A 15,371-nucleotide genomic window follows, 5' to 3' on the forward strand; every position below is an offset into this window, starting at 1 on the left:
TATGATGGCATCGTTGGTGGTAAAGTCTCCGTTCCACACATTCGACCCTACATGGTCTACATTCGTGACAAGGTATCAAAAGTAGCATGTAGTGGTTTTTTGGTAAGAGAGGATTTTGTGATGACAGCCGCCCACTGTAAAAAAAGGCAGGTTAAATTTCCCAATTTTGTAATTTTACCAAAACTTTTCAAAAATTTTTATACAATCTGACAAACGAAGATAGATGCATATGTAGATCGGGATTGGCGCTTTCCATTTAAAAATGAAAGTAACATTAAACCTCTGCGTCTTCAGCGGCTCAGATGTCGGTAGTAAATGACTACTGCTATGTACATTACATCTAACAGCAGAACACCTCAGTCGCTCAATTAGAGTCTTCCTATGCACCTGAGTCACACAATGGCAATCGTATTCGGACTTTTTCAGCTCGGTGAGGCCGGGTCTAACGTAAGACGCTAATGTCAGTCAAATGTGTTTCGTCACAATGACAAGAAGCTGAGAATGAATTTAATGATTTGAGAATGATTTTAAAAAGGGTATATTTCGTTTAAAGATTAAAAAAATGTTCAAACAACATGTAAAAGTTAGTTTTGCACCCGATGACCTCTTTAAGTCACTTCAATGTTGATTCAGTTGAGTTCAGTAAGTGTCAACAAGATGTGATCCAGCTCTAAATCAGCTATACAGAAAACAATAGTCATTATTCAGCTTGATTCAGTTCAGGTTGTTATTCTCATTTGTATCAGTGCACTTTTATTGATAATATTATTGAATATAAAATGTTTTTGGGTGACATTGGGTGACTTTTGACATGCATAGAAGCAGTAATAACATTTGTTTTGTAAATATATATATAAATAACTTAAATCTGGCATTTATAATGTGTGTGTATGTGTATATTGTCATTTGTAGTCATCTTATGGTCTATTTGGGGGTCAGTGACATCAACCTTTTACCTAACGGTATAGAAGTAGATCCCATTCCACATCCAGAATTCAATATGAAAACAACAGGTCATAACAGCATGCTTCTAAAGGTAATAAATAAAACACAACACTTTTAGTACCATCACACCTTAAAAAGTGGCCTTGCATAAGGAAACGTATTACCTTTCAAATTCAGAAAAAAAAGAAAAGAAAAAGAAATGTGTTACCAATTAAAGCAATAACATTGCGTCTTCTCTTTTAGCTCAAAACCCCAGCAACTTTGAACAAAATTGTGAGTACTATTACTTTGCCAAAAACTGAGAGTGAAGAAATCTTAAAGGACTGCATGGTCATGGGTTGGGGCTGGAAGAAAAACCATCACGAGTCTCCATCAAATGTGCTCAAAGAAGCATGTGTGACTCTGATAAACTGTGGCACGGCTGATACTCTGTGCACTGAGGGATTATCTGGACCAGCACAGGTATTTCAAGACGCACCACTTTTAAATTCTTATCTAAAGTGTATTAGTGTCATTGCATTGCAATATACTAATAATCAAATGAAATAATCCACAGAGAGACTCTGGGGGTCCACTTGTTTGTGGAGGTGTTGCACAGGGAATTGTGTCATTTTCCAAAAACAAGGCAAATGCAGACCACCTCACAGTGTACACTCATATTTCCCACTACCTTCAATGGATTCATCAGACTATGTCACCTGACATGCCAAAAATGTCAGAACAAGTCTCCTCACCAGGAACATTAGATCCAACCCATGGACAATGGACCCCAAAACCTACCTTATCTGGTACCCCAAATCAGTGTATTTTAACTTAATTTGGTCGAGAACAGGGGTGGCAAACATCTGTCCTGGAGAGCCTCAGCCCTGCGGCTCAGAGTTTTGATCCAGCCGTCATCAAACACACCTAAACAAGCTAATCAAGGTCTGAAGGGGTACTATCACTGCGTTCCATTTGAAAGTGCTCATATATGCCCAAATCCCTTTAAAGGGTTTACCCTCCAGAGTGAGAACTTGGAAGGGGTGACCAAGTGCCCTTCTGCATCATCATCATCATGCAAAGGATCTGCACAAAGGAGTCCATCAGTTGTACCCTTCGAAATCCTTCATTCTGTTATGAGCACTTTGGTTTGGAATGACACTACAATATGGCGGCCATGATTGTTTTCACTCCAAAGTGCCCTTCGGAGGGCGATATCCATTTGGGACACGCAGTATGAAAGCTACAGGCAGGTTTTTATTGGGGTTCGAGCTCAAATCTGCATGTGCAGCTTTCCAGTACTGGAATTTGCCACCACTGATCTAGAACCTGAAACTGTATTAAATCTTCTATCAGCCAAAAAGGTTGACTGAGGAAGCCAGCAAAGAACAGAAAGCACAAGACAAAGTAAAGATATAAAAGAATAATAGGAGATTGCATGTCTTCTATAAGCCAAAATTTGCATGATTCAATGCCTCAGACTTATGCTCAGAATACGCTGTTAAATGATTTCATATAACTTAATCCTTTATAAGGTTTCTCCATGCATGATGGCATTGCTGGTGGTAAAGTCTCCATTCCAAACATGGTTTACATTTGTGATAAAGTATCAAATGTAGCATGCAGTGTTTTTTTGGTAAAAGAGGATTATGTGATGACAGCTGCCCACTGTAAATAAAGTTAGGTTTAATTGCCAAATTTATCATTTTTCCAAAAAGGCTATACAAACTGACAAAACGGTAACAAGCAGGAAAATAGAATCAGTTATGCAAACGCAGTTATGGAAACTACTCAGATTTTGCAGTAATAGTGTCATCATTTTAGCTCATTCATTCAATTTCTTAAAATCATTTAAAAATAAATCCAAAAGAAAGACAAAAAAAAAAAAAAATCGGATTTGAAACGGCAACTGAGCTAATTAGCGGTTATCTTCTGCCATCTACTGGTTATAATGGTAATTGTGTCATTTACATCTGAAAAGTATTTGTTTTCTGCCAGGAGACACATTTTTGACAATTTATTTCATCTTCATTAATCTAAAGTGAATCTTTAAAATGAATTTCCCAGCACAACTGATAGCAGCTGAGAAATGCTTTAAAGGCTTTAAAATATTAAGTTAAAAGATGTGTTCATGACTATGAAGGTAAGTTATCAAATATCAAGAATATTATGTTGTTTACAAGATAGCATTGCTAGGTAGCTAGCTTTAGCCTAAACCAGTGTTTCTTAACCCTGGGGTGCCCCCCAAACACTGCAAATTTTGTGTGTCTCCCTAATCAAGTTACAATACAGTAACAAAAGTTACAATAGTGTTTAATGTCAGCATAAATGTAGGTGTCTAGGTACTCCCCTAGGATTGCCAGGCTTGGCATTTAAAATTATATTTGTTAAATGGTAATGGCAGCTATCATTATTTACTGTCATTGCAATTATTTTCTCAGTTTCTGAAAAAAGAGGCAGGAGAGTGTCTACTTACAACATGCACTGGCTTATTTTTACGTGTAAATTTTAAAGGCGGCTCCATGCATATAGTATGTTCAGTTTAAGTTTTCATCTTTCTGTCATTTTTAGTCATCTAATGGTCTATTTGGGGGTCAATGACACCAACATTTTACCTGTGTCGAGGCAGATCCCATTCCAGATCCAGAATTCAATATGAAAATGACAGGTCATGACATCATGCTTCTAAAGGTGATATAACTGAACAATTTCAATACCATCACACTTAAAAAAAAAAAAAAAACAGCTTTTCATGAAAGGAAATGCATTGCCTTTAAAATTGAGGAAAAACAAACATTTAAAGAAATGTTACCCAATTCAAGCAAGAACATTGCATCTTCTCTTTTAGCTCAAAACCCCAGCAACTTTGAACAAAATTGTGAGTACTATTACTTTACCAAAAACTGAGAGTGAAGAAATCTTAAAGGACTACATGGTCATGGGTTGGGGATCAGAATCTCCAGCAAATGTGCTCAAAGAAGCAAACGTGGCTCTGATAGACTCTGAAAACTGTGGAATGGCTGATACTCTGTGCACTGAGGAATCAACTGGACCAGCAGAGGTATTTCATGTTACACCACACACAAAGTATCAATCGTGCATCAGTGTCAGTGCAATCTGATATACTACTAATCAAATGATTTAATCCACAGAGATACTCAGGGGGTCCACTTGTTTGTGGAGGTGTCGCACAGGGAATTGTCAATTTTGAAAGACAAGAAAAATGCAGACAACCTCACAGTGTACACTCATATTTCCCACTACCTTCCATGGATTCATTAGACGATGTCACATGAAACACCAGAAATGTTAGATCAAGTCTCCACACCAGGAATATTAGATCCAACACACCCCGAATACCAAAACCCATCAGCAGTGTTTTGTCTGGTACCCAAAACCTGATAAACACCAAGTCTCGTCTAATACTTAAAACTAGCATTTTGCTGCATTTATTCTACTAGCCAAATCTGTATCAAGAGTTTATTGAACAATCTTTGCTTATATTTCAATGCTCAGACCGCTATACCACAATGCTTCACATTATCACATTACAATAAAAACTTTAAGACGACATGGCCCTTTCTCTTTGTGAAGCCAAATATCCTTTAAAACATCCAACTTCATCTGATCAAAGAACAGATCAGTAAAATAAATGGTTAAGTAAATTTTCAAAGTTAAGTCAACTCTTGCCCAGTTACTCTTGCCTTTATTTTCTGTGGCCTTTGAGCAGTAGCTGGCCACCACTGCCATCTTGTGGTAAGTGTAAAGCAACACTACCACAAAAAAACCTTGCTATAAAATGCCAAGTAATCAACAAAATAGATTGAAAAAAATTTATTGAATTGATTTGCCATTCACACAATATTTTAAAAGTGAACACCCTTTCTACAGAAACACTGATCATCGGACTTCAATCTAGATGCAAGGTTGATCATTTGTCTTTTGCAAAAACATTTTCTCTGCTTTCTTTTGGGAGAGATGGGTTCATCTGCACAGCAGGGATCTCCATGATCTCTGAAAAAGCAAAAAGTAACCAAAAAAGGTCTTAAGGAAAGAGAAAAAGTATCTGAAACAAACCAATTAGTGTTAATGTCTCAAACATGGCGTTTACATACCTCTCTTTATCATGAAAATGTAGTTTCATCAAAGGTTAGCTTGTTCCTATAGTTTCCAAAAAGTCACATCCAAGGGAATCAGTCTGAAAAATAAAAGGGGAATTTACTATACAGAAGATGAAGACAAATCAAACAAATCATGCATTTGAAAGATCTTACAAAATAAGATGCTACATAAACACATCTAGACTAAAGTGCGAGAACTAGTACAAAATTGAGAATGTTTAAAAACAAAGGGCCAAACTTGTTTTTTGTTTCTCCATAGTGAATCGCTCAAGACGATGAGGTGACGCAAAGGCTACAGGTCTCTAAAAGTTCAAATCTTTTGACATGAGTGACTTACAACTGACAAAAAAAAAAAAAAAAAAAAAGTGGGTGCAGACGCTAATTAGCAATCAGAACAGGGGCTTAAAATCTCTTCTCGAAGGCCACATGAGCTACTTTCCACCAAAGAGCGCACTATAAAAATGTCGTCATGCAGCTTCTTAATGGGGGAACAGGAAGTGATTTTTAGGTTGCGGAACAGGATTGAACAGATTCTGGAGATGTAAAAATCACTGGTCGAGGCAACATTCGAAGAAAACATGGACAATGAGAACTGTTGTAGGATGCGTACAGGAGAGCAAAAGGTTTTACCTCACATTACAGGCCTATCTCCACAAATGACCTAGTCAAGAGAGCAGCTTTCATCTCAGGATTCTTGAGTCGGAAGGCACAACACTTCATTCTCCAAGGACATTGTCGATTTCCGTAATTGCTAGCAGAGAACTCTTGGATCCAATGAAGCATTATACAGAGCCATTGCTTGCTGTACCAGAACAGCAACGTTTCATCTTTAGGTTTGTTTGCTTAGCTAATACTACATTTTATTGGCCTAATGAAGAATATCCTCAGCTAACCACTTCAAGACATTCATCTGACTTGTATTGAGCTTTTTAATATCGAAGGCAAAGAAAGAGCATTTTTCAACCATTTTTTTTTTTTTTTTAATGGGCTTCATGAAGCCAGATTAATACAAAAAGAAATAAGGATTCGGAGGTGTTGATATACAGAACAGCACATTTCTTTCCAAGGAGGAACAAAATCTTGACATTTAAGAGGATAAGTTCAGTCCACAGTAGAGCATACTTTAAAAAATAAATTTAGACTGCGCAAAGAGTAAAGTACCTTGGGCCATGGATCCTAACTTGAGGAGGAATGGCCCATTGAAGTGGTTTACTCTTTGGATAATGAATATTTACAAATCTTTAGCAACATCAAGGAGGTTTGCCGGAGACAACTCCAATGCAACATGCCTGCCTTGCTTCACTAAAGGAATGCATCACAAAATGGAGGTGGCAAGGAGCAATAAAGAACACATCACAGCTTATCAAGCTTCTATTGGAGGATCAGATTAGAATATTTTTAGGTGCCATTTTAAAATTGGTTCAATGCAAAAGCCCCCCTAAGCACTTTCAGTGAGCCGATCGTAAGAAATTGGTCCAAAGATCTTGGAGGAAATTGGTTTTAGAAGCTATCAGGCTGTGTTGGACAGGTCAATTTTCACGCATGGTTTCAGAGACAGTTTCTTAAACACACACTAAAAAGAAAAACAATGGACAATTTCAAACCTCTGAGAGAATCTATAACACAATCGCAAGGTAAAAATGGCAGATACAGGGCTTGAAACTCTTACAGTAAGTGAATGCTCATGAATATTAGGCCACTCCTCAATGAGAGGAACATCCTGTGGATACTTGACACGTAAAAAAGGAGTCTGTTTTTAATAGAACATTGGAACCAGAACACAAAACGTAAAGAAAAAAGTAAAAAATAAAAAAGTCTTCGAAGAGCGCATCTTTTTATATACAGCCAGCGTAGGGATGGATCTTGCAATCAGGATTTTTTTTACTCGTGTGAAGCTGAGGACAAGAAGTAGGCAGAAGTGTAAAGGCACTGGAGCATTGTGAACATCCTTTCCAAACAGTGAACTGACACCAAGACATGATGATTCTTTTCGAACAAGGTCTTACTGACTATTCTGATCAAGTGCACAAAAACCGACTTACAATGTAACATGACTTTTGGGATTGTGGTCAGAAATTCCAAGATAAAGGCAACCAAGTTGACTGAGCTCAAGTTCAAAGATGGCAGTTTTGTCTTTCTGCTTAGGTCTACACATTACTCTAGTGGGCTGAGATCTATTGGTGCAGTTGTCTAATAAAATTAGTATGTCTGATCAATCAATACATACCGTAGCTGTCGTAGTTGTCTCTGTAGGATCCACCAGAACGGTCATATCCACCCTGGTTCCTAAAACCAAAAGTAGTATTTGCCATATTTCCAAGTGTTCGGGAAAGTATGTTGTATAAATTTGTTCTTTATGCACAAGCACTCCAATCGTAAAAGATCCCTCACCTGTTATCCCTGTATCCACCGCCGCCGCCACCGGAGTATCCGCCACTCCTGTTGGAGTATCCGCCTCCACCGCCGCTGTATGATCTGTCACCTCCACCATAGCTTCTCTCTCCACCACCATATCCTCTATCTCCACCACCATAACCTCTATCGCCACCGCTGTAGGATCGGTCACCGCCGCCATATCCCCTATCGCCACCAAAACTTCTATCACCACCGTAGCTTCTGTCTCCACCGTATCCACCACCGCCTGTTTAACAAAATACAATTTAAACAATTAGTCGATACATAAAACAGCTGACCAATGCAAGATAAACTCATTTAGGTGAGCCACCTGCTTTGTCATGATTACATGACTACTTCAAATGCAGAAGCAACAATGTGTTAGTGCAAGTGCATTCCCCAACTCAGAAGCACCAACCTCTACCTCTGCCGCCCCTGAAGAACCCTCTGCCACCTCCAGAACCTCCTCTGAAGCCACCAGACCGTCTGCCAGATTTGCCAGCTTCATCAACACGAATCATTCGGCCATCAACAGACTGCAACAAAAAAGAAAAAAAGGTTATGGTTAACAACTCACTTCAGACCTCCACCCAGTTTGATTGAACTTCTTGCAGTTTACTATTAAAACATACCAATTTGTACACATCTAGACAAGAAAATCATCAGTTTTTCAGACCTAGAAACAAGCTAGTTCATTTTTTTCAGTTTCTAAAGGTTCCAACCTCACCTTTCCATTCATTGCAGCCATGGCATCCTTTGCATCCTCTGGATTTTCAAATGTAACAAAGCCAAAGCCTCTTGAACGGTCAGTCTCACGGTCCCTTATGACATCAACTAAAACAAAAAGAACAAATGTATAATCATGAATAAAGAACACAAATGTAAAGCACATGTATATTTGTACCAATAGCCAAGAAATAATTGTATGGGTCAAAACTTTCACAGCAAAAAGATTAGGATAAGTAAAGACCATGTTCCATGAAGATATTTTGTAAACTTCATACTGTAAATCTAACACATAACCAATTATCCTAACAAACATGCATTAATGGAAAGCTTATTTATACATTTGAAACCTCAGCTTCAAAAAGACTTGACCCTTATGACTGGTTTTGTGGTCCAGGCTCACAAAATGTAAACAAACATTTAAAAGTGATTGAAAAATAAGACAAACCTTTTGCAATTGTTCCATATTTGGAGAACGCCTCCTCCAAAGACTGCTCTGTGGTATCATAGCTCAGGCCACCAATGAACAGCTTTCCCTCGTCAGACATGTTGAATCACCTAAAGGGGAAAAAAAAAAAAAAATTAACATTTTGCACCTAAAACAATGCGCTGACAAAATAACACCTAAAAACACATTGATTCATCGCGCGGTCTACACGCATCGTGTTTTAAAAGTGCGCCACAAGGAAGCGCCATTTTCTGCCCATCCCCTCCTCTTCCTCACAGCGTGCTGCAGCCATTTTGCCACAAAGACATGCTTTATCTGATCAAACCCCTTTGAATCCTATGCTTTCAGATCTTCATCGATCTACAGTTTTAACGCTCGCGAGAAAATAATCATTGAGGATTATATACGACAGCTTTGTGAAAAGTAGGTCAGTGGAACTAGGTCACGGCGAGCGATTGTGCTTCACAGGAGGAACAAAGAAAGGTGCAAAAAACCGACAGACCCAAAACTACTTAGACGCTACATTCATGAAGGGTCGCGTAAAATAGCTTCTACAAAGCAAAACGCCTACAAAATGTTTATTTTTAACAAGAAAAATTACACCAGTGCATCAAATACCGTATAAATACAACTAATTAACCAGCATTACAAACTATACATAGATATAACGTAAGATAAAAATAAAACCTTTCATTTTAGACTAGAAACATAAGAAGAAAGCCTGTATTTCTTACCTTAGGGTTCTCTAACACACAGAACAGTTGCAGCACGCGATGCCGACTGCGGCAGAATAAGACCGTGCAGAGAAAATGGCGCCAGTTTAAAGGCTCCACGTGACTGCAGATCACAGAGGGCGTGTTCAAATCGCGTCGCGTCACAGGTTTCACATGAATAAACAATACCTTTGTTACTGTGAATGGTAATTATGCTTACACTGAATTCTGGTTTTGTCTTTTTTGAAGTTCCTTTGTGTAAAGGTCTTAACTTCATCTAAACTTACAATTTCGTGAGGAAAAATGTGCACAAAATGTTTTTAATACAGTATTTTATTAAACTAAGTATGTCTTAAAAAGAATGTTTATTGTATGTTTACTGTACTTTGTAATATAGTATTTATCTGTTACTTCAAAATGTATCATTGTGTGATAATAAGTGGTGATTTCCAATCAATGCAAACAAGTAGAAGTTGCACTGATTATATCAATATGAGCTTGGATGACAAGATCATTGAACTCGTTTTCATCATCTTAAATGTTTGCAAGAAGCACATATAAATTAACTTGATTATCTTTCTACACATTATAAAAAATAAAGTTACCAAAAGGGTGTTTTTGCACTGATGCTGTAGAAGAACCATTTATGGTTCCCCAAAGAACATTTCAGTGAACAGTTCTTGAAAGAACCATTTTGAAGAACATTTTAAAAATCTAAAGAAACTTTTTCGACTATAAAGAGCCTTTTATGTGTTTGAAAGATCCTCATGGTACTTCGTAGAACCACTGACACCAATAAAGAACCTTTATTTTTAAGAGTTTGTCGCAACCCTGCTGGAAAAAACACTTTTAAAACCTACCACACTCTTAAAAATAAAGGTTCCAAAATGGCGTTTTTGCAGTGATGCCATAGAAGAACCATTTTTTTTTGATCCCCAAATAACCTTTCAGTATACATTTTTTAAAAGAACAATTTGAAGAACATTTGAAACATCTAAAGAACCATTTTTTTTATTATAAAGAACCTTTTATGTATTGGAAAGGTTCTATGGATGTTCGTGGTACTTCGTAGAATCATTGACACCAATAAAGAATCTTTATTTTAAGAGTTTGTCTCAACCATGCTGGAAAAACACTTCTTAAAACCTAAAGGTTCCAAAATGGTGTTTTGCAGTAATGCCATAGATTAGAAGAACCATTTTTTGTTCTCCAAAGAACCTTTCAGTGAACAGTTCTTAAAAGAACCATTTTGAAGAACATTTTAAAAATCTAAAGAACCTTTTTTGACTATAAAGAGCCTTTTATGTGTTTGAAAGATTCCATGGATGTTCGTGGTACTTCGTAGAACCATTGGCACCAATAAAGAATCTTTATTTTTAAGAGTTTGCCTCAACCCTGCTTGAAAAACACTTCTTAAAACCTACCATACTCTTAAAAATAAAGGTTCCAAAATGGTGTTTTCACAGTGATGCCATAGATTAGAATAACCTTTTTCCCCCCAAAGAACCTTTCAGGGAATAGTTCTTAAAAGAACCATTTTGAAGAAGTTTTTAAAAATCGAATCAACCTTTTTCGACTATAAAAACCTTTTCTGCATTTGAAAGATTTCATGGATGTTCATGGTTCTTCATGGAACCATCAATACCAATAAAGAACCTTTATTTTTGAAGAATATGCTACTTTTTAATGCTATTATAGACTATAAAAATATGTTACTTTTTGAGGGCATGATTAGATAGGCTTTTTTGTATATTTGTATAATAAATTGAATTATAACAACCTTTGAATCTCTAGCGACCAAAGCTATATTTTTAAATAACGTGTAGGATCAGATGCAGATTTGTTTTTGCGTGTATTTGTATACTAAATTGAATTATAACCTCCTTTGAATCTCTAGCGACCAAAACCTTTATTTTTAAATAATCTGTAAATCCATATTTTAGGATCATAATGCAGATTTGCTTGTGTCCTGAAATTCAGCTTCACTATTATTGAGAGTTTGATCTTATGCCACACTTCATCAGTTACCCAGATGTGTGGTCATATTGGTGATACTCTGATGTAAACAACAGCATGAATTGCATGATTAATGTATTACTGAATACGTTTTACTAATTTATGCTGTCTAAACCACAAAAAAAGCTGCTAAATCATATAGTGAAGGACTTAGTAAGCAGAAAAAAATGGCACATAATTTTGACAAAGTTAATAGGTGGTAAAGATACATACAAGCAGTATTAATTAAGATATTCGCCAAATATTTCACCTACCTGACCGGAAATTATAAGAACAAACACTAATGTTGTCAAGATTCTTGCCCTGGAAATCCTAGTCCAGTTTGGCCAATCACAAACACCTTTTGTTCCTCAAGAAGTTTTTTTTTTTTGCCCTCTTCTCTTTGATGTTATAACTTTTGTCAGTCTATAGTAGCCTACTCCAAATGTTTTTCCAGGTCAGACCAATTAGCACAGCCCAAAACATGACAATAATTGACCTTTTTCAGCAGCAATAATCAGCAAAACATGCATTTTTTTGGTTCAATGGCTTTGTTTACATTAAGTTCTGCCAATATGGCCAATTGATGGTAGCCTGTGTCATGAAAACACTCTGGATTCCTGGTAAACTCATTAACAAAAGTAAAATGAATGAGAAACATGTAAAGCTAGTTGTTTCTTGATTCACACAAAGGTGAAAAGCAAAGATTTGCATGTTTGTACTAGAGCTAGCCTATACTGAGAAGTTTAAATTATGAATCTAATTCTGATCTTTGCTTTAATACAGTAGTCAGCATTTGAAGTGGATCAAAAAAAGATAATCAAAGTTGTCCTAAAACAAGAACAAGTATTGTTTTGGTTTTAAGACTAACTTTAAGGAAGGTTTTGATCCACTTTAAATGTTGACTAGCCTACTGTAGATATATCCAATCCCAGAAATGTGATTAGCAAGCTAATACTAAAACATAGAACAGTGCTAACTTAAGTAGAATTGAAAGCAGATTTTACGGCCAAAATCAGCAAAGATTCTACAAATAAGATACTGGCCTTGTGTTACTCGTTAATGGCTTATCATTGTGCTTCAGAGCATTACCACAACAGTGCTATCGCCCATCTATTATGCTCCTCTTTAGCATACTAAACAAAGTGGCAGACTGAGGACCCCTGCAGGGCAGCGATGACCCCTCCCAGAAACAGTTGGGTGCAGATTTTCAGGATGATTGTGGAAAGTTGCTCCTCATGGTTCTCTTTGTGGGACAATCGGGTTGTTCTAGATGTGTTAATGTGCGCCAATCAGGATGTGAGGGTTTAAGAATAGTCAAAACTATGAGGGGCCGTATAGGCCATAATTATTGAAAGGCCTCTTACAAACACTAGTGAAACGAAACACATTGATAAACCTTAGTGAAATTCATTCATATGCATTACTGAAAACCTCTTACAAACACCAGTGAAACGAAAAACATTGATAAACCTTAGTGAAATTCATTCATATGCATTACTGAAAACCTCTTACAAACACTAGTGAAAACATTGATAAACCTTAGTGAAATTCATTCATGTGCATTACTGAAAACTTCTTACAAACACTAGTGAAAACATTGATAAACCTTAGTGAAATTCATTCATATGCATTACTGAAAACTTCTTACAAACACTAGTGAAATTCATTCATATGCATTACTGAAAACTTCTTACAAACACTAGTGAAAACATTGATAAACCTTAGTGAAATTCATTTATACGCATTGCTGAAAAACCTCTTACATACACTAGTGAAAACATTGATAAACCTTAGTGAAATTCATTTATACACATAACTGAAATAAGTGAAGATTTCAGTAGAGGATGAGAGAGCTAATTTCACTTGAAACGGAAGTTGTGTCAACACTTCCGCTTAATTTGGCGCATCCGCTTCGTGGAGGTTAATCGTAAATTGTCCGAAGCTTTAAATATTTTTAAACAACATTTTATCATCGTCAGGTACAATTTCGAAAGTGGGACGACACCGCACGATGTTAAGGAGCTCGCGCCGGGTTGATCTGTCATGGCTCTGTGACCGATCGCGCGGGGAGGACGTGTTCGCTTCGATTCACTGACAGCGCGGAGCAAACAGTTCATGGCTGTTGGTAGTCTGAGGCTTTTCATATTTTAAACAACATTTTACTGTCGTCAAGTACAATTCCGAAAGTGGGACGAAACAGCGCGATGTTACAGAGTTCGCACCGCGCAGGCCTGTCATAAGCGCGGCTCTGACTGTGACCGACTCCCAGCACAGGCACACGGGGAGAACATGTTCACTTCGCTAGCGCCACCGAGTTGATAGCGCTGGCGTCAGCCTCTTTTCGTACTACACAGTAATTCGTGATTTTCATTGCACATAACATACTGTAAATCAGTATTTATTTATTATTACAATTCTTTTACTTATTATTTTTATTTTTAAAGAACTGCACGTAGCAGAGGCTACTGTAAGTTAGTCCTCTGGAGGAGCGTCCAACATTGTTTAGCACGTCCAAGTGTTTATTTTTGTAGGCTACTTTATTGTTTTTTTATTTATTTAGTTTATTTTAATTTAATTTAATCTGCCAAAAACATGTTTACACCTACGTACTCTTTAGTATGTTCCATATTTCCACAATGAAAAAATAATGAATAATGTCCTGGAAGAAAATTACGAGTGCTTTACAGCTTTCCAGCCCAAAGCAGGTAACACTACTATTTACATGTAGTAATGATAATAATAAAAAATAATTAAAAAAAATAAACACATAAATTCTAAATGTTCGCCCCGCGCTGTCAGCGAATCGAAGCGAACACGTCCTCGCTGCGCGGTCGGTCACAGAGCCATGACGGATTTGCCGGGGGCGAGCTCTGTAACCATAGATGTATATATACATAGATTCCTCATTAGCGACTGTTTCTATGGGCCGTTATGCGTAAGCCGCCAGCCATATTGTAGCGGTCAACTCGACGTCATTCACCCATAGATTTATGTAACTGACCATAGTAATCACTGAATATTCGAAATGCCACAGTCCTGCACAGCTGTTGGTCTGCGAACCTATAGTATGGCGAATGACGTCAAGTTGATCGCTGCAAAATGGCAGACGCATCTACGTGCTTGGAGCGGTCCAATGGGGTATCTACGTATAAATATCTATGTCTGTAACATCGTGCGTGCCGTGTCTTCCCACATTCGAAATAGTACTTGAAACGATAAAATGTTTAAAAAATTTTAAAACTTCGGACATTGGACTAACCTCCATGAAGCAGACGCGCCAAATTAAGCGGAAGTGTTGACAGCTTCCGTTTCAAGTGAAATTAGCTCTCATCATCTACTGAAATCTCGACTCATTTCAGTTATGCACATGAAAGAATTTCAGTAACGTTGATCAATGTTTTCACTCGTGTTTGTAAGATGTTTTTCAGTTATGTGTATAAATGAATTTCACTAAGGTTTATCAATGTTTTCACTAGTGTTTGTAAGAGGCTTTTCAGTTATGTGTATAAATGAATTTCACTAAGGTTTATCAAGGTTTTCACTAGTGTTTGTAAGAGGTTTTCAGTAATGCATATGAATGAATTTCACTAAGGTTTATCAATGTTTTTCGTTTCACTAGTGTTTGTAAGAGGTTTCCAGTAATGCATATGAATGAATTTCACTAAGGTTTATCAATGTTTTTCGTTTCACTAGTGTTTGTAAGAGGTTTTCAGTAATGCATATGAATGAATTTCACTAAGGTTTACCAATGTTTTTCGTTTCACTAGTGTTTGTAAGAGGCCTTTCAATAATTATGGCCTATACGGCCCCTCATACAAAACGCCTTCTCTTTTTAGCACCTTGACATTCTATTGAAAAGCAAACCCTGCAAACAAACAGTGAAGGGCGACAGTAAAATAAAACACACTCCCTGTTGGTTATATCAGGGTTTGCATGGTCATGGAAAATGTGCAAAGCAGTATTTGTGGTACAGATGCACCTTCTCCGCTCAAGCAGAAAGCTAAAAATAGCATCTCTCAGAATTGTGCAGTGACCTGGATAAAGATG

At 37.2% G+C, this 15,371-nt stretch overlaps 2 protein-coding genes across 6 annotated transcripts; one reads left to right on the top strand and one right to left on the bottom strand.

Annotated features, from left to right (window-relative positions):
* Positions 1–3,583, top strand: LOC141338085 (duodenase-1-like; the record flags this gene model as incomplete). The annotated part of the gene is made up of 5 exons (XM_073843648.1): positions 1–146; positions 913–1,036; positions 1,189–1,407; positions 1,502–1,659; positions 3,496–3,583. Coding segments are annotated over 5 exons (735 nt in total), but the record flags the coding sequence as incomplete, so codon positions are not given.
* A 1,160-nt stretch (positions 3,584–4,743) lies between these two features.
* cirbpb (cold inducible RNA binding protein b) lies at positions 4,744–9,438 on the bottom strand. Of its 5 annotated transcripts, XM_073844143.1 has the most exons (8): positions 9,348–9,438; positions 8,614–8,723; positions 8,167–8,273; positions 7,858–7,975; positions 7,437–7,686; positions 7,273–7,331; positions 5,040–5,122; positions 4,744–4,938 (listed from the first exon to the last, which is right to left on the bottom strand). In XM_073844143.1, exons 2-7 carry the CDS (start codon positions 8,711–8,713, stop codon positions 5,118–5,120), a joined length of 639 nt encoding a protein of 212 aa, XP_073700244.1. In that variant the 5' UTR covers positions 8,714–8,723; positions 9,348–9,438; the 3' UTR covers positions 4,744–4,938; positions 5,040–5,117. The 5 variants fall into 5 exon arrangements, with proteins under 5 accessions (XP_073700244.1, XP_073700246.1, XP_073700242.1 ...); XM_073844145.1 differs by lacking the exon at positions 4,744–4,938 and having other exon boundaries at positions 5,049–5,122; positions 7,273–7,336; positions 7,435–7,686; XM_073844141.1 differs by lacking the exons at positions 4,744–4,938; positions 5,040–5,122 and adding an exon at positions 6,001–6,940 and having other exon boundaries at positions 7,864–7,975.
* Between the last annotated feature and the right edge of the window lie 5,933 nt (positions 9,439–15,371).

Source organism: Garra rufa, chromosome 7 (assembly GCF_049309525.1).
Source record: "Garra rufa chromosome 7, GarRuf1.0, whole genome shotgun sequence".
Classification (NCBI taxonomy): Eukaryota; Metazoa; Chordata; class Actinopteri; order Cypriniformes; family Cyprinidae; genus Garra; species Garra rufa.

What these genes read in the sequence shown, in the direction of transcription:
- cirbpb (XM_073844140.1), bottom strand. Translation starts at nt 8,713, where the DNA reads ATGTCTGACGAGGGAAAGCTGTTCATTGGTGGCCTGAGCTATGATACC. An exon ending in ATATGGAACAATTGCAAAAG is followed by an intron (nt 8,274 to 8,613) that starts GTTTGTCTTATT and finishes TTTTTGTTTTAG; the next exon opens with TTGATGTCATAAGGGACCGT. An exon ending in CAGGGGCGGCAGAGGTAGAG is followed by an intron (nt 7,687 to 7,857) that starts GTTGGTGCTTCT and finishes TTTGTTAAACAG; the next exon opens with GCGGTGGTGGATACGGTGGA.